Here is a 17999-nt window from a genome sequence, read left to right on the forward strand (position 1 = left end):
GTGAGACCGCATCTTGAATACTGTGTACAATTCTGGTCGCCGCATCTCAAAAAAGATATACCGTAGTTGTGATGGAGAAGGTACAGAGAAGGGCAACCAAAATGATAAAGGGGATGGAACAGCTCCCCTATGAGGAAAGGCTGAAGAGGTTAGGGCTGTTCAGCTTGGAGAAGAGACGGCTGAGGGGGGATATGATAGAGGTCTTTAAGATCATGAAAGGTCTTGAATGAGTAGATGTGACTCGGTTATTTACACTTTCGAATAATAGAAGGACTAGGGGGCATTCCATGAAGTTAGCAAGTAACACATTTAAGACTAATCGGAGAAAATTCTTTTTCACTCAACGCACAATAAAGCTCTGGAATTTGTTGCCAGAGGAGGTGGTTAGTGCAGTTAGTGTAGCTGGGTTCAAAAAAGGTTTGAATAAGTTTTTGGAGGAGAAGTCCATTAATGGCTATTAATCAATTATACTTAGGGATTAGCCACTGCTATTAATTGCATCAGTAGCATGTGATCTTCTTAGTGTTTGGGTAATTGCCAGGTTCTTGTGGCCTGGTTTTGGCCTCTGTTGGAAAAAGGATGCTGGGCTTGATGGACCCTTGGTCTGACCCAGCATGGCAATTTCTTATAGGTCCTGTAGAATACAGTGGCCTCCTTCATTCATAAACAGAAGTTTAGAACCACTAGGACTCTTTCTAGAGCTGGCTGCCCACCCAAACTAAGGAATATGGGGAAAAGGGCCTTGGTCAGGGAGGTGACCAAGAACCGATGGTCTCCTTGACAGAGCTCCAGTGTTCCACTGTGGAGATGGGAGAACCTTCCAGAAGGATAATCATCTCCGCAGCACTCTACCAATGAGGTCTTTAAGGTAGGGTGACCAGACGGAAGCCACTCAGTAAACGGCACATGACATCCCACTCGGAGTTTGCCAAAAGGCACTTAAAGGACTCTCAGAGCATGAGAAACAGGATTCTCTGGTCTGATGAAACCAAGATTGAACTCTTTGGCCTGAATGCCAAGTATCATGTCTGGAGGAAACCAGGTACCACTCATCATCTAGCATCCCTACAGGAAAGCATGGTGGTGGCAGCATCATGCTGTGGGGATGTTTTTCAGTGGCAGGAACTGGGAGACTTGTCAGGATCAAGGGAAAGATGAATGGAGCAAAGTACAGAGAGATCCTGGATGAAAACCTGCTCCAGGATGCTCTGGACATCAGACTGGGGCAATAATTCACCTTCCAACAGGACAATGACCATAAGCACAGAGCCAAGACAATGCAGGAGTGGCTTCGGCACAATTCTGTGAATGTTCTTGTGTGTCAAAGTCCGGACTTGAACTCAATTGAACATCTCTGGAGAGACCTGAAAATAACTGTGCATCATCGCTCCCCATCCAACCTGACAGAGCTTGACAGGATCTGCAGGAAAGAATGGGAGAAAATCCCCAAATCTAGGTGTGCCAGGATTGTAGCGTCATACCCAAGAAGATTTAAGGCTGTAATCGCTGCAAAAGGTGCTTCACCAAATTACTGAGTAAAGGGTCTGAATACTTATGTAAATGTGATATTTCAGTTTCTTTTTAAATTAATTTGCATAAATTTCTACAAACCTGATTTTGCTTTGTCATTAAAGAGTATTGTATATAGATTGTCGAGGGAAAAAATGCATATTATCCATTTTATAATAAAGCTGTCATGTAATAAAATGTGGAAAAAGTGAAGGGGACTGAATACTTTTTGAATGCACGGTATGTCTCTAAGGTGACAACCATAGATAGAAGCATCTTGAATTGAATTAATGACCAGTTATCTCTCCCATAGGCCTTCTTTCTTATTAAAGCATCGATGAGGAGTAGATTGGGATACAAAGCCATTTGGGCACTTACCTGTATATGACAAGCAGGAGTGCGCCCCCTGATGTTGTGAGCTGCAGCCTTTTCCATAGCTTGCAGTGGCCTCTAATGGAGTTTGGTATTTCCCTCTCTGTCCATCTCTCACTTCATGGACAGCTTGGATTTCCTGAGAGGACTCTTCTGCTTTCTGATTTTGTTTTCTGTCCGGCTCACTCTCCTGAGGTAGCTGATTGATCTTAGACAACAGCACTGAGCAGATTCTCACTTGCTGCGTTAGAGTGCTGATGAGGTCCAAAACCAAAGGGTCCTTACAACTCTTTAAATGCTAGAAATAAAGATATTACTTTAGAAGTGAAGGAAAAGCAAAGAGAGAGACTGTGTCCATGGTTCAGAGCTCATCAGATTATTGCTGATTAAAAAAAAGAGAGGCTACAAAAATGGGAACACTAAGATCAAAAGACAAAGAATTGCAAAGCCTCCGGTTCCTGCTGTGTCTCAGTCCTGCACACACAAGTTTCATGCCTTAAATGACAAGTCTCCCAGTGTTATGTAAAGCACTGCTATGTAATCAAGGTTTTCATCCTGCATAATAAAGGTCTGCTTTAAGGAATGGGCAAACTTTGCAAAATAACACACTACATAATTTGCCAGATGTTGATTGGGATCTTCCAACTGCTGCGTCATCTAGAATCAGGGAGATTCTGGAGAACTGTTCCTGCAGCTGATAACAAAACCCATACATGAGGAGGCAACACCGGACCTGTTATTTACAAATGGGAAGAGTATTTCTGAGGATATAGTGGGGCATTATCTGGGATCCAGTGATCACCAGATAGTGTGGGTTCAGTATTCCAGCACAGGAAGTGGATGTTCATTCAAAGGCGAGGGTCTTAGACTTCAAGAAAACTAATTTTCGGGCCGATTCAGTAAAGTCCGCGGGAGAGCGGACGAACACCCGCTCTCCCGGCGCACGCGATACAGTATTTAAATTAGGTGGTGCGGTAGAAACGGGCAAAAGGAGGCGCTAGGGACACTAGCGCGTCCCTAGCTTCTCCTTTTGACCCGGAGCGGCAGCTGTCAGCGGGTTTGACAGCCGACGCTCAATTTTGCCAGCATCGGTTCTCACGCCTGTGACAGCCACGGGCTCGGAAACCGGACGCCGGCAAAATTGAGCGTTCAGTTTTTGGCCCGACAGCCGCCGGCCGACTTCAAAATTGTTTTTTTCTTTTTTTTCTTAGCCTCAGGTACAAAATTTTTAGATTGTAAGCCCTTTTAGGGGATAGTGAATTACCTATTGTACCTTATTGTAAACCGATGTGATATCTCTTTTTGAAATGAACATCGGTATATAAAAATCGTAAGTAAGTACCCTTTAATTCCTGCACTCCAGGGCTCATGCTGCAGCTAGGAAGAAGACATGCAAAGCCACACATGTGCTCAGAAAAGAATTCCTGCAGGTTTAACAGCCACCACTGGTGTGTCATGTTGCTGAGAAATGCTGAGAGCAACTGGACATGAGCATCAAGCAGAGGTGAATTTTATGTGGGGAAACAATTTTCAGAAGACTGGGTTTGTAGGGGCCTAGCAAAACAAAGTTGATAAAGCAACAGGGCCAGATACCATATATTCAAGAGCATTAAAGGAAACATAGGGACGTTCTGGCAGATCTACTGTCCAATGCTTCTTTAGAGTTGGGAGTAGTTCCAGAGGACTGGAGACAGGCAGTTGTAGTTCTTCTTCACAAAAGTGGAAGAAAAGAAGAGGCTGGTTGGTTAGTCTGATCTTGGTGGTGAGTAAATTAATAGAATTACTGCTAAAGCAGATGACAGTGCAATTTCTGGAGTCCAATAAGAGAGCTAGATTTTATTTATTTATTTTTATTTAGATTTTTTTTTTATATTCCGCTTTTCACACTTTTTTCAGCATTTCAAAGTGGATTACATTCAGGTACTGTAGGTAGCCCAGAGGGCTTACAATCTAAGTTTTGTACCTGAGGCAATGGATGGTAAAGTGACTTGCCCAAGGTCACAAGGAGCGAGAGTGGGACTTGAACCCTGGTCTCCTGGTTCATAGCCTGCTAATCGAACCACTAGGCTACTCCTCCACTCCTAGATGTGGTATACTTGGTTTTCAGCATGGGCCATGGCATGGTTCTGCACAAGTGACTGAGCAAACTTAAGTATGGGCCCTAAATGAGAAATTACTACTTACCTGATAATTTCCTTTTCCTTAGACCAGACAGATGGATTCAGGACCAGCAGATGGAAACGGAGCAAACTGACGTCACAGTATATATATGCCTGCCGTGACATCAGCCTGCCAGTACTCTCTTCAAAAGCCAACTGTGGACAGACTAGCGAAAACTTGATTAATAACAGATAACCATTTCAGTACTCAACCAACAGGAATTACTGAGCTCAGACAAAGAATGCATTAAAACTAGTCTAGGGACTGGACTAACACTTACCAGAAACCCCTGAAACACAATCTTTCAGCAGCCAAGGGCGGCAAACTGAATCCATCTGTCTGCTCTAAGAAAAAGGAAATTGTCAGGGAAGTAGTAATTTCTCGTTGCCTATCACCCAGACAGATTGATCCAGGACCAGTGGGATGAACCCAAGCAACTCCCGAATAAGGCGGGAGGCTACCTGCGGTCCAGTCAAAACCACACATACAGAGGCTGTGTCTTCCTGGGCTTGCATATCCAGACTGGAAAAGGTGTGTAAGGAGGACCACGTCGCAGCTCGGCAAATGTCGACAGGAGGCAATAATATAAGTTTTAGGGGTGCAAGGACCTGTCTGCTACAGGATACTTCCAGTTCCCCTCCCACTTCACCTCACGAGCCTAAGTTCAGGAAAAGACAATGTGTTCTCCATAGAATTAGACTTTTATTTATCAGATTTGGCAGGATTAGCATTTAGAAGATAACAACCACCCATGTCTCTAACATCCTTGCTACTGAGCACCAGTTTACCCTAAAGAAATTTCTGTACCATAGGTGGTTTAAAACGTGCCAGAAACCTTAGCCTGCCTAATGTATTAATGCTCAGGGCTAACTTACTTACCCCTGGTCCCATCTTCAGGTAATTTCCCTGTTTACCTCTGAAGCAGGCTCTGGCTGGAGGTCTGGAGAATGTGGGCCGAGGAGGAGGCTGGCTTCCGGGTCTGGTACTGGCAGAGCTGCAGGGCGGTCCGGGAAGGAGGCTGGCTTCTGGGTTTGATACTGACAGAGCTGCAGATCGGTTCGGGAAAGAGGCTTGCTTCCAGGTGTGGTACTGGCAGAGCTTCTGGGCTTTTCTTGGCTTCTCACTGCCTCAGACTCCATGCCACCGCCCGACCCCAGACAGGGCATTTCCTCTTTCCGGTCTCCTGGCCACACCTAGTCTTCTCCCTCCTCGATAGCAGGGGGTGATGGGGCTGCTTCAAGTCTGCTCCCTTTCTCCTTATTTCCCCCCATCTTATACTTTCCAGCTGATAAATATGCATAAGCTTGTGCATAATCATGTAGTGGGTGGAGGATTTTTGTTACATTGCAGGTCTTTCCTCCTTCCCCTTTTCTTCTGAGGAGGATCCGGCCATGTCCGGACCTAGGCTGTCTGCCACTGACAGTATTTTCTCCATTTCAGAGGGCTCTCCCTTCATCCAAGGGTGGGGGGCCCCTCTGATTGCTGGACTTCCCTTAGCCAGTGAGTGACTTATGCTTTTGAGCCAAAGTTACTGCATTGTCCCTCTGCTTTGGTTTTATTTACACAGGAGCTTACAAACCAGCAGATCTTGATAAGTATCCTTCAGTTCTCATTAAAGTTTTCAGCCAGGCAAAGTTTCTTCTTTTTTCCACTGCGATAGTGTTTTTTTGGTATGACAGCATACTTGTCAGCATCCCTCTTTGGCTATTATGATTCATATTGGGTGCTTGTAGTAGTTAAATATGAGATATCTCCCTACATTTCACCCATGACACTGCCTGAACCCTAGGGGAATAAGCCCTAACCTAAGTAGGCAACAGCTTTTCAGCATTCACATACGCAGCCATGACTACCTCTTTAATCCATGGAGCTACTGTAGCACGCAAAACCGACTCAACCTGTTTACCTCCACTATGAAAGAAAAACAGGTGTTCTGTCTTTTGGAAAGGTTTAGAAACCTCCAGATACATCACGACATGTCTCTGGACATCCAAGACACACAATAGGTGATATTCCTCTGCATCTCTTTCCCTATCCAGAGACGGCAGGGAAATAAACTGATTTCAGTGGAAATCTGAGATCACTTTTGGCAAAAACGAAGGAACAGTACGCAATTGTATCATCCCTGGAGTCACCTGAAGGAACGGCTCCCAGCAAGACAAGGCTTGCAACTCAGAAATCCAACGTGCAGAACAGATTGCCACCAGAAACACCGTTTTCAAGATCGGTAACTGCAAGGAAAGGCTACACATTGGTCAAAAAGTAGGGCTTGCCAAGAAATCCAAAATAGATTAAGACTCCACAAGGGTACAAGTAACTGCAAGGGAGAACAAAGATGTTTCATTCCCCTCAAGAAATGGACCATATCTGGATGAGCTGATAAGGGATTCACCTGACCCTTGAAACAAGTAAGAGCCACTACCTGTACCTTCAAGGAATTATGGGCCAACCTCTTATTTAATCCATCCTGCAAAAATTCCAAAATGGGCGGGAACTTAACTAAACGAGGAAGCACTCCTCGATCTTCACATCAAGCCTCAAATACTTGCCAAATCTGCACATATGCTAAAGAAGTGGAGAACTTTCTCGCTCGTAGTAAGGTGGCAATCACCACAATAGAATATCCATGCTTCAGCAAGCAAGCCCTCTCAGGGCCATACCGAAAGACAAAACTGAGATGGATCTTCGTGTAGTACAGGTCCCTGCCGCAACAGATTCCCGTGCAGTGAAATCTGGAGTGGGGAGTGTTAGGTTCAGTGGACCCAATGGCAGTATAACAGCCTTACCTGAACTCGAAAGTCCAATCCAAGTCTGGGGTGGCAGTAGGCAAGGCAAATCCAAGGGCAGTCCGAATTCAAAGGCAGATAGCAGGCAAGGCAAATCCAAGGGCAGTCCGAATCCAAAGGCAGGCAGCAGGCAAGGCAAATCAAAGGGCAGTCCAAATCCAAAGGCAGGTCCCACAAAGTGGGGGGGGGGGGGGGGCGAACTTCAAGGAGGGCATGCGCAGTCTAAGATTGTAGATGCTCAACCAGACTAGATCTCCAGGATGGAGCTGAGGAGCTGGTCTTCGTTCCTATCTGACTGTCTCTTTGCCTTGATTGCTGCCTGCTGTAAGAGGGCACAAGTATTTCTCCAATACTCCCTCAGGTTTTGGGTGGCCAAATCCACAGCAGGGCAAGCTGAGGATGTAGCGACGGTATCCAAGGATGCCGTCCAAAGACAAAATAAAAGGGTGAGGATCCGGTGGCCTGCCTACACTGATTGTTATGACAGATCTCTGCCCAGGGAAGTAGCGAGGACCAGCTGTCTTGTCGTCTGTTCACATAGCAACGCAGGAACATCTTAAGTGACTGATTAGTCCGTTCTGCCAGACCATTGGTCTGTGGGTGGTACACCGAAGAAAATTAGAGTTGTATTCCAAATTTTTTTGCATAGGATCTTCCAATATCGTGCTGTGAACTGTACTCCTCTTTCCGAAAGGATATGTTGGGGAAGTCCGGGAATTTGGAAGATGTGTTGAACGAAGAGATGGGCTAATTTTGGTGCTGAAGGTAGCCCAGGAAGAGGGATGAAGTGGGCCATTTTTGAAAACCTGTCTACCACGACCCAGATGGTATTTCCTTCAGATAGAGGCAGATCTGTGATAAAGTCAGTGGCAATGTGAGTCCAGGGTTTGTCAGGTATTGGTAAGGGTTGGAGTAACCCCCAAGGTCTAGTCCGGGAAATTTTGTAAGCAGTGCCAGTAGGGCAGGACGCAACAAATTTCTTAGTATCCTGTTTCCATTGCAGCCACCAGTAGTGACGGGCAAGGAGTTCTTTGGTGCATTGAATTCTCGGGTGACCTGCCACACGAGACTCATGGGCCCAATGTAAAACTCTTTCCCTCAAGCGCTTGGGTACCACCGTCTTCCCAACTGGGACAGTAAAAGTAGTGGTGATCATAATCTGGGCAGGGTCAATTCTGTGTCGAGATAGATCTGGAGTGTCATCAGGAAGAAAACTTCTCGACAGGGCATCTGCTCTCTGATTCTTTTCGGCTGGACGGAAGAGAAGTTTAAAGTTAAAACGACTAAAGAAAGGGGCCGGTCGTGGATTCAGGCGTTGCGCGTGTGAGAGGTATGCCAAATTCTTATGATCCGTTTAGATAGTGATAGTGTATTTTGCGCCCTCCAACAGGTGTCGACACTCCTCTTATGCTAACTTAATAGCCAGGAGTTCCCGAGCCCCGATGGCATAGTTCTTTCTCTGCTGAAGAGAATTTTTTAGAAAAATAAGCACAGGTGACAAAATTCTTTTTCTCTGATTGTTGTAAAAGGATGGCTTCGATGCCCAAGGCAGAGGCGTCCATTTCAATAAAGAATGGTCTTGTAGGATCTGGGCGTTGCAGACAAGGGTCCTTTATAAATTCTTCCTTTAATTGTTGGAAGGCTTGAACGGTCTCTGGGCCCCAATTACAGATATCGGCCCCTTTTTTTGTCATTACCGTGAGAGATGCCATTAAGGTTGAGTAACCAGGAATGAATTGTCGGTAGTAGTTCGAGAAGCCCAGGAATCGTTGTAAGGCTTTTAATCCTAGTGGTTGGGGCCAGTCTAGGATTGCCTTAAGCTTCTTGGGGTCCATTCGTAAACCGGCCTGAGAAATAATGTAGCCTAAGAAGGGGAGTTCCTCCTTGTGAAACATACATTTCTTTATTTTTGCGAATAGTTTATTTTCATGAAGGCATTGGAGAACCTGTCGAACATGGAGAAGGTGATGATCCATGGACTTGGAAAAAATAAGAATGTAATCTAAATAAATAAGGACGTGTGAGTACAGAAGATCCCAGAATATATCATTGAGCGCACAGCCACGTCAGAGATGGTCTCAATTGCGTCGGGAAGCGGGTGGCGGCATGGAGGTACGGGTCCGAGCCCTAACAGGGAGTTTATCAGGAGCTGTCGCAGATATGCAAACCATGGTCTCCTGAGCCAATCTGGTGCCACCAAAAGCACCATCCCTCTGTGACCCTCAACCCTCTGAACTATTATTCTGCCCAACATGGGTCATGGGTGAAAGGCATACAGCAGCTTGTCCTCCAGCCAGTCCTGCACAAGAACATCCATACCCCAAGGACTGCAGATCTCTCCTGCGGCTGAAGAATTGAGGAACCTTTGCATTGCGAGAAGTTGCCAGCAGGTGAAGAAATGGAAGGCACCAGCAATCCACTATCAGCTGAAACGCCTCGTCTGACAATACCTATTTTCCTGGGTCCAGACTCTCCCTGCTGAGAAAGTCTGCTCTTATATTAACTTTGCCTGCAAAGTTGAGGCTGAGATCTCCTTAAGATGCACATCTGCCCATTCCATAAGCAGGTCTATCTCCTGTGACACCTGGCTTTCCCTGATGATTGATGTAAGCCACTGTTGTTACACTGCTCGACATTACTTGGACCATTCAATCCTGCAACCTGCTGCTGAACTGTAAGTATACCAACTGGACTGTCTGGGCTTCCAGCCAATTAATGTTCCAGAGACTCATCCACACTCCAGTGGTCTTGCATTGTTAGTTCCTGACAATGAGCTCCCCAACCCTGGAGGCTCACATCCGTCTTTAGTACTAACCAGTCCAGCGATTTCAGGGAAACTCCCTTTCTTAGATGATCCACTTGCAACCATCACTGGAGGTGAGAGCAGACTTCCATCAGCAGGTGGAGCCAAATCAAATAGTCCTGAGACCGTGGGCTCCAACGAGACAGCAGGGAGCGCTGAAGAGAAAATATATGCACTCTTGCCCACTGCACCACTTCCAGGGTTGCAACCATCAAAGAGGCCGATTCAGTAAACTGCGCAGGACAGCCAGCGCTCCGAGACAAGCGCCCGCTCTCCCAACGTGCGCCCAAGCCACTCTCCTGGGCACGCGATTCAGTATTCAAATGAGGGCCCGCGCTAATAAGGAGGTGCTAGGGACGCTCCTTATTGTCAGAAGTGGCGGCTGTCAGCGGGTTTGACAGCCGACGCTTAATTTTACCGGCGTTGGTTGTCGAACCTGCTGACAGCCATTGGTTCGGAATACGGACACCGGCAAAACTGAGCTTTCGTTTTCCAACCCGTGGGCAGACTTTTTTTTTTTTTTTTAAGATTATTTATTTATTTTTTTTATTTTTGGGGCCTCCAACTTAATATCGCTTGGCCGCATATTTTACTTTCTGTATTGAGCGTGACTAATAGGCTCATCAACATGCATTTGCATGTGATGCACGCTATTAGTTTCGGGGGGGGGGGGGGAGGGGGGTTGGCCGTGCGTTTTCCACGTGCTATTACCTCTTACTCTATAAGGGCTAATAATAGCGTGTCGAAAATGCGCATCCAAATGGGGGCTAAAGGTGCGCTCAGTGTGAGCGCACCATACTGAATTGGCCTGAAAGAGTACCTGTAGACAGAACCACACTGTTGGGTGTATAGTGTTCATCAAAAGATTCACCTGCACCATCAAGTTCTGAATACGATCTTCTGGCAGGAAAACCTTGCAGGCTGAAGACTGCTCTTGGCTAGGTTCACCACACAACTGAGCTCCTGCAACAGGGAGATCACCTTGCAGGTCACCAGGCGAGACTGGACCAAATACAGGTCCCCATCCTATCTCAAATCTGCCGCCACCACAACCATAACCTTGGAAAAAGTTCTGGGAGCGGTGGCTAGATCAAAAGACATGCCCAAAACTGATAATGGCACCACAACACTGCGAAATGCAGAAAACATTGGTGCGCCAATCAGATGGGAATATGGAGGTATACTTCGGACAGATCCAGGGAGGTCAGAAATTCCCCCAAATGCTCCGCCATTATCACCAAGCGCAATGTTTCCATGCAAAATTGAGTCATCCGCAAATGATGGTTGGCCCCTTTGAGATCTAGGATGGGATGAAAGGGAGCCCTCTTTCTTGGGCACAACGAAATAAATGGAATATCAACCCGTATTTTCTTGAGACGTGGACCCTGGGACCACAGCCCTCAGACTGAGGAGCCTTGACAATGTAAACTCCACTGCCTGCTTCTTCTGCAGGAAGTGGCAGGGAGACACCATGAATACATTCTGAGGAACACTACGAAACTCCTGTGCATATCCCTCTCGTATCACCTCCAGGACCCACTGATCCGATGTGATTTTGACCCATCTTTGATAAAAGAGAGAGAGGCACCCCTCTATCTCCTGTTCCCGGGGGTGGGTCGGCAATGGGAGGCTCGGGAGGTTCCACCATCTGAGCCTGTGCCCCGCCTGGGTTGTTTGGGATGAAAGGACTGAAACCTACAGAAAGGTTGAGCCTCCTGAAAGGTTGCTCCTCTGTAGGATCAAAAACTCTTGGAACCCCTGGAATGAACGCTCATGTCAAAGGGGCACGGCATCTGCTTCTTATCCTCCAGCTTCCAAGGAACCAGGGATTCGCCCCACTTACTAGCCATTTTCTTCAACTCACTCCCAAACAAGAGCGAGCCTTTAAAGAGCAATTTTGTAAGATTAGCCTTGGAGGTCGCATCGGCCGATCAATTTCTCACCCATACCTGACGCCTGGCCGCTATTAGCAAAGCCACCCCTCTGGCTGAGGTGCAGACCAAATCGCAGCCTACATCTGCTAAAAATGCGGTGGAAGGCTCCATAATTGTCCTGGAATTCACTCCAGTCATCAACCTCCTCAGAGAGAAATAAACAAGAGGGAACCACCAGAGAACAACAAGATACTATCTACAAAGTCATTGTCACTGCTTCATATGCTTGCTTATAGATGGCCTCAATCCTCCTATCATGCATATCCTTCAAGACCGCACCTCACTCCACGGAGACAGTCATCCGCTTAGAGACAACATATACAAGCGCATCCACTTTCAGACAATGCAGACGCTCTCTCACCACCGGATCCAGGGGGGTACAGACCTTCCAAGGTCTGACCTCCTTTGAAATTTGCCTCTGGGGCATCCCACTCAAGATCAATCAATTCTTGAATAGCCTCCATAACATGGAAAAAACAAGAGGCTTTACGCAAAAAACAAAACAAAATGGGATTTTTATTTGGCTTAGACATAGAATCTGTCCCAGGTACTCCCAGCATTTTCAACATTTGGGAAATCAAAACCGGTAGTTCATCTCTATGAAAGAACCGCAACATAGTCTTATATGGTTCCAGTCCCAGAGGAATTTCCCCATCCTCCAGAAAGTCAGGATCGGTCTCATCATCAGTGCCATCTGGGTTCCTATCAGGAGGACCTGCTGCCAATCTAGGTGTACTTCAGCGCTAAACAGTAGTACTGGATGAGTGAGAGGCCACCGCCTGCGATTCTGACCTGACAGGATTGGATGGAGCTAAAGACTGCACCTGAAGAAAAGATAGAAAATCCTTGCAAAAATTCTACCCAAGAAAAGGCAGAAGGATCCATGCCAAAACCAGAAGGCATCTGTGCTGCACCCACGGAGCTACTGTCCCCCGCTGATGAAACAGTTAAGGGAGTTCCAAGCTCAGGTGACCCTCCTGACGTCATTACCCAGGCCATCATCAGGCTGGGAAGAGTCAGGCTTAGTAAAATCAGAGGAAGATAATTCTCCCTGAGCCTCTAAGCAGCACTGGCACAAGTTAGAGGGCACTCCAGGCTGAGATGCCCGAATATGACAGGCAGCACAGAGGGAAAGGCACTTAGGTTTTTTAGCCACAGGTGCCATTAGTCCATCAGCATGCTTAACAGGCAACTGAATGTGTGAATCCAGCTGAATTCATACTGCTAAATTTAGGCGCTCAAAATTTAGGGATCCCAAGGCTAGGTGTTGCAAAGCTAGGCGCACCTCCGCTGCGCCAAACTTAAGTGCACAACCAATTCATTCCAGATTGTGTGCACAAGGAGCATGCCTAAAAGAAACTGGGCACACAACCCGGACACACATCCAGATGCACTTGCACGCACCAACGGTCCTGAAGAGGGCAGTCTAACAAGCAGAAAAAAGTGCTGAAAATGCCACTGCAGTCTACCATGCAGTGCTTAGAAAAAAAGTCTAACAGAGGGGCCTAGTCTGCCCGGGCTGCTCAACCCGCCAGGCTGCCCAAGTCCCTGAACCTCCCATGGGAGTGGGAATGAATGTCGGAATGGCGCGCCAAGCACGGAGACTGGAGGAAGGGAAAGGCCTACAAACAACCCTTCTACTCTCTTTCTACCTTTTTTTTTTTTTTTTTTTTAACTTTACCTGAGCTCAGCCTTTCCTGGCTGAGTACAGAGACGGTCTCCAGCAGTAGGGGGAGAGGGCATATACAGTCACTGTCACACTTGGCTTCCTGCACCCACTCCCTTTCAGTTGTTTTAATCAGCTAAGAACACACTGGCTGAGAAAACCAGCTACTAGACCAAGGGACTCATCTGAGGGACCACGGAAATCACCTCAGGAATTCTCAACTGGGGGAGGGACCATTAGGTATCACCGCAGGAGAGCAGGGCAAATTAAATCTCCAATTATTTTTCCTCTAAAATTTGAAGCAATCCCCAATAGGGAAAGCAGAGTTGCTTACCTGTAACAGGTGTTTTCCTAGGTCTGCAGGATGTTAGTCCTCACATATGGGTGACATCATTAGATGGAGCCCAGCACTGAAAACGTCTGTCAAAATTTCTACAACTTTGACTGGCTCACTGAGCATGCCCAGTATGCCACTATCTGCACGGCCATGTAGGGAACCCCTTCAGTCTTGTTACAGAGAATTAGAAAAAGAAAATAACAAACTGAATGAAACCCAACTCCGCGGGGTGGCGGGTGGGTTTCTTAAGACTAACATCCTGCTGTCCTAGGAGAACACCAATTACAGGTAAGCAACTCTACTTTCTCCTAGGACAAGCAGGATGGTAGTTCTCACATATGGATGAATATCTAGCTGCAGGCTGTTTCTGAACAGAGAGGCCCAACAGACACCAAACAGGTGCCAACAGGCACAGCAACCTAGGTGCTGATGGTAATGGAGAAAGACAGCCTGAACCTGAAAAACAGGGCCCTAGGCGGAAAAGTTGTGTTTAGATTCGAAAAAGGTTACGGAGGACAGACTGGCCCTCAGGGGCCTTTTCCAGGGCTTCTTCCCCACACTTACCTAAGTTGTGCCCTCAGCTCCTGCTCCAACCTTGCTCACTTTGGCCAAGTTGGAACTAACCCAGCTCCTACTGGAGTCCCACTGGGGTGGGGTGGGTCTGTTTGAGACAGCTCCTTTCTTAAGTGAGAAGGCCTTATGCATCAAAATTAAAAACTATTGAGATAAAGCTCCAAGGAGGACTATCCTGAAATCTAGGTTCACCCCAGCATTTTCCCACAGAGCTATTGTACCCCCCCATGACAGTGAGCACCGGAGGCCCTATCTCTCTGTCTTCTTCCACCCATACAGGAGAATCAGACAAAATGGTCACCGTTTCTCTGGATGCTTGATCTCCCCCAACAGAATCAGAGTCAGGCAGTGCAACCTGTTTCTGCCTGTGTATTTACTGGCTTCACCGGACAAGCAGTCCCTCAACAGGCCCTTCTCCACCCCCCCGTGCAGGCATGACAGAGCCCCACTGTGGTAACTGTTCTGCACCTATCTCTGCAGGCTGGGAACTTTTCCTGTGCTCAGCTGAAGCTGCCTTATTCTTAGCACCATCCAGCTGAAAATATAAAACTGAAGTGCCACTTCTCCTCTACTGCCCTACTACTAAAATGAAGCCAGCACTTCCCTTGCCTCATGAGAGAAGCTGCCACTTACCAGCAGAATCTTCCAAACAACTCTGCTCCCTTGGATGGTAACTTTCAAATGGGCCCGCAGGCGCACATAGATGCACCTAGCTTGGCACGTGCCCACGTATGCGGCAATTTTATAACCAGTGCGCGTGGGAGAATTTTATAATCAGCGGGACTTGCAGTCCCTCAATATTTCTCTGTTTCCAGCAGATGACAAAGGAGCCGAATGCTGCAGTCAGAGTTTCTGGTGGACCAAATTGTTCCCGGTGGAGTGAAGTCTTTTGCCGTGGTCCATCCAGTCTAGAGCTAGGTCCTCCAAACCCCCCTGGTTTACTAGTCTGCACGCCCTCCAGTTAATCCAGGCCCCTCAAACCCTTCATCGATGCCTGGAAATACTTTAAAAACAGCTCCTTAATAACAGAAGTACAAGATGTACATATTTATGTGCACATCTGAATGCTCAAGCCCCGCCCATACCTTGCCCACATTCCACCCCTTTTTTGTTCAAAGTGAGATATTTGTACATCAAGACTTGCACGTGCATGTGAGCAACTTTTAAAATCCGGTGGGCGTGCGCATGTCTTACATGCGTGCATATCTCTTAATTCTGGTGCACGCCGGGCTTTTAAAATTTATCTTTTAGTGTAGAAGCACTGCACTCTTTTTTTTTTTTAAACTTTAACTAAGTCAAAGAAAATACAAGCAATTATACTTCCCTACTGCAGCCTTCTGATCCAGCGACAGAGGAGACAAGAAGAGGAAAGGAGAGGGGGGAAAAGAGGGAGCCAGCACCATTGGCTTTCAGACTTTCGCTCGTTGCATGGGAGCAAGCAAAGCCAAGGTTCTCTAACCCCCCCCTTACTTGTCCCTACTCTGTCAGGAAGACAGCGGCAAAAGACCTCGCTCCACCGGGAACAACTTGGTCCTCCAGAAACTCTGACCTACAGCATTCGGCTCCTTTGTCATCAGCTGGAAACAAAGAAATATTGAGGGACTGCAAGTGGCAGAGTGCCATAATATCTTTTGGAGTTCCCTAGTATGAAGTATGCTAATCTTCAAGAAGTACGAAACCGTACTCTCTCTATAATAGGTCGTAAACTGTGGAATCTTCTCCCTGAAGAGATTAAGAGTATTTCAGATCTTAAACAGTTTTGTAAAAAACTAAAGACATTATTATTTCAGGAAGCATTTCCAGTAATGTAAAGTTAATTTTATTGTTTCATTTAAGAGATAACATTATTGATCAATTGTACAATTGTTTTATGATATTTTATGTTGTTTTTTCTTAAACAGTGATGATACTCTGCTTAGCATGTGATATTATTGGTGGAATATAAATAATATAATAAATAACTAAATAAGTAGGTTGTTACAGTAAATCTTTTATTGTCTGTCTCCATCTTCTGGTGGGAGAGAAAAAAACATCCATCTGATCTAGTCTGATAGAAAATAAGGAATTACTTTATATATTTGAATGATTATTCCAGATTTAATTTAATTTAATTTAAAATCTTTCCTATACCGTCATTAAGATAGATACCGTCACAACGGTTTACAATAAGGCACATAAATTAATGTTGCTAAATGTATTAAATTATATCGATTAAACAGGTGCCATCAAGTTATGGTAACATAGTTATATAATAAATATTATTTGGTGAGTGTGATAAATCATGTCCATTCCTATCTGTATCAGTTTTAAATACAAGAATAGATTAATAATTGTATCTTATCCTTTGGTGGTGAACGAAAGATTAAAAAAATAAAATACACACGTTTGGTTAGGGAGATGTGTGTGGGTGTTCTACTGTCCGCATCCTACATTTCCCTGGATTCTATTCTCCATTCTCTTTGTGTTACGCTTGTTTAAAGAGCCATATTTTTAAACTTTTTCTGAAGGTTTTGATGTCTCTTTGTAATCTGATCTCTAAAGGCATGGTGTTCCATAGTATGGGACCTGCTAAGGTCCTTCCTTATAAAATATATGATCAAATGACATGTTATTCTGGGACCTTGCTTTTCAATAATACTGTATTATGATTTTATATGATTTCATTCTTTATATTCCATCTCTTGTGATTTCAATTTAAGTATCCAATAAATAAACTTGTAACTTATAATCACATGCAAATAGCGCTGCAGATCTTTTGCCCATGCCTTAAATCTGGCTCAGAGTGTTTCCAAGCTATAAGCATTGATGCAAATTCACTGCACTAAAAAAGAATAAAATAACTTTGCTGGAAATTAATAAAGAACAGAAACTTTTTGGATAGTAACATTCTAATACAAAGTAATAGAAGGAACTTCTTCTGGATTGATCAACTGGTGTAGTACTTAGCAGCAATATCTCAGGGCACATATGAGAGCTCCATAGCTTTTCCCCTAGCATAATAGTGAAGGAAGTGAGAATACAGAACAGTGACACTACAATGCAGATTCCAGCACTTCTGCCCTAGAAACTAAATTTAAAGAATTTAAGTTAAAAAATATATAAGTGAAATATTTTATAAGTGAAATGAACACTTTAGGTTGTGCAGTCATACAGATAAATTTGCACCTCTCTCGTGTGTTCATGGTACTCAATTTTTAGATTTATACCCCTGAGAAAAGCTTCTTTATCTTTACAACTGCACCTCCTGTCATGAGCTGTTCCCTTCACATTCAGTGCCTCCTGCAATGCGCCAGCGACAAATGGCTTCACTGTACTGTGCTGTGCAAACTGCTAGCTGGACGGCTGCTGCTTGCTATTGGGTGGGTGTTGTTTGTATTCACTGCACAGTAGAATAAATATTAGCTTCTAAAAATATCTGACATTTTTAAATCTTGTCTGTACCCTGTTATAAAGAGGGGGACTCACCGATACTTCCAAGATCAACTCCTCAGTTTTGTTCCCAATTTCTTGTGGAGTGTCAGGCTGCTTCTGTGAATGTCCAGTAAGGTTTTTCTTTTCTATGTCTCCATGCTGGAATAGGTATAAGAAATTAACTCTTTTGGAAATTACATATTTTTCCTTCCTTAGCAGGCAGTCTGCAAATTGACGCAAGGCTTCCATTAATAAAGCCAATTATCTAAAATATTTATTTTTTTCTATTTAGAGTTAGAAAAGCTAGCCATGACAGAAATAGCCAGTTCTATTCTTGCTACTATTCTGCAAGATTTGCCAGGCAGACATTATGAAAATCATTGTACTGATGTCCACAATTAATTTTACAGTGTACAGCACTTTAAGGGAGTAACCATACACTAGCAGC

The 17999-nt window shown here is 45.3% G+C and overlaps 1 protein-coding gene across 5 annotated transcripts in view; it reads right to left on the reverse strand.

Moving 5' to 3' along the window:
- LOC115088205 overlaps positions 1-17999 on the reverse strand; it is a 97770-nt gene that overhangs the window by 16913 nt on the left and 62858 nt on the right. For 4 of the 5 annotated variants that reach the window (XM_029596235.1, XM_029596234.1, XM_029596236.1 and 1 more), the window contains 2 exons: positions 17606-17710; positions 1888-2179 (listed from right to left, as the gene is read on the reverse strand). In XM_029596235.1, coding sequence (XP_029452095.1) covers positions 1888-2179; positions 17606-17710 — 397 coding nt within the window. The remainder of the gene's footprint in view (positions 1-1887; positions 2180-17605; positions 17711-17999) is intronic. The other variant, XM_029596238.1, reaches the window with a different exon arrangement.

The sequence above is a fragment of the Rhinatrema bivittatum genome, chromosome 3 (assembly GCF_901001135.1).
Source record: "Rhinatrema bivittatum chromosome 3, aRhiBiv1.1, whole genome shotgun sequence".
Lineage (NCBI taxonomy): Eukaryota > Metazoa > Chordata > Amphibia > Gymnophiona > Rhinatrematidae > Rhinatrema > Rhinatrema bivittatum.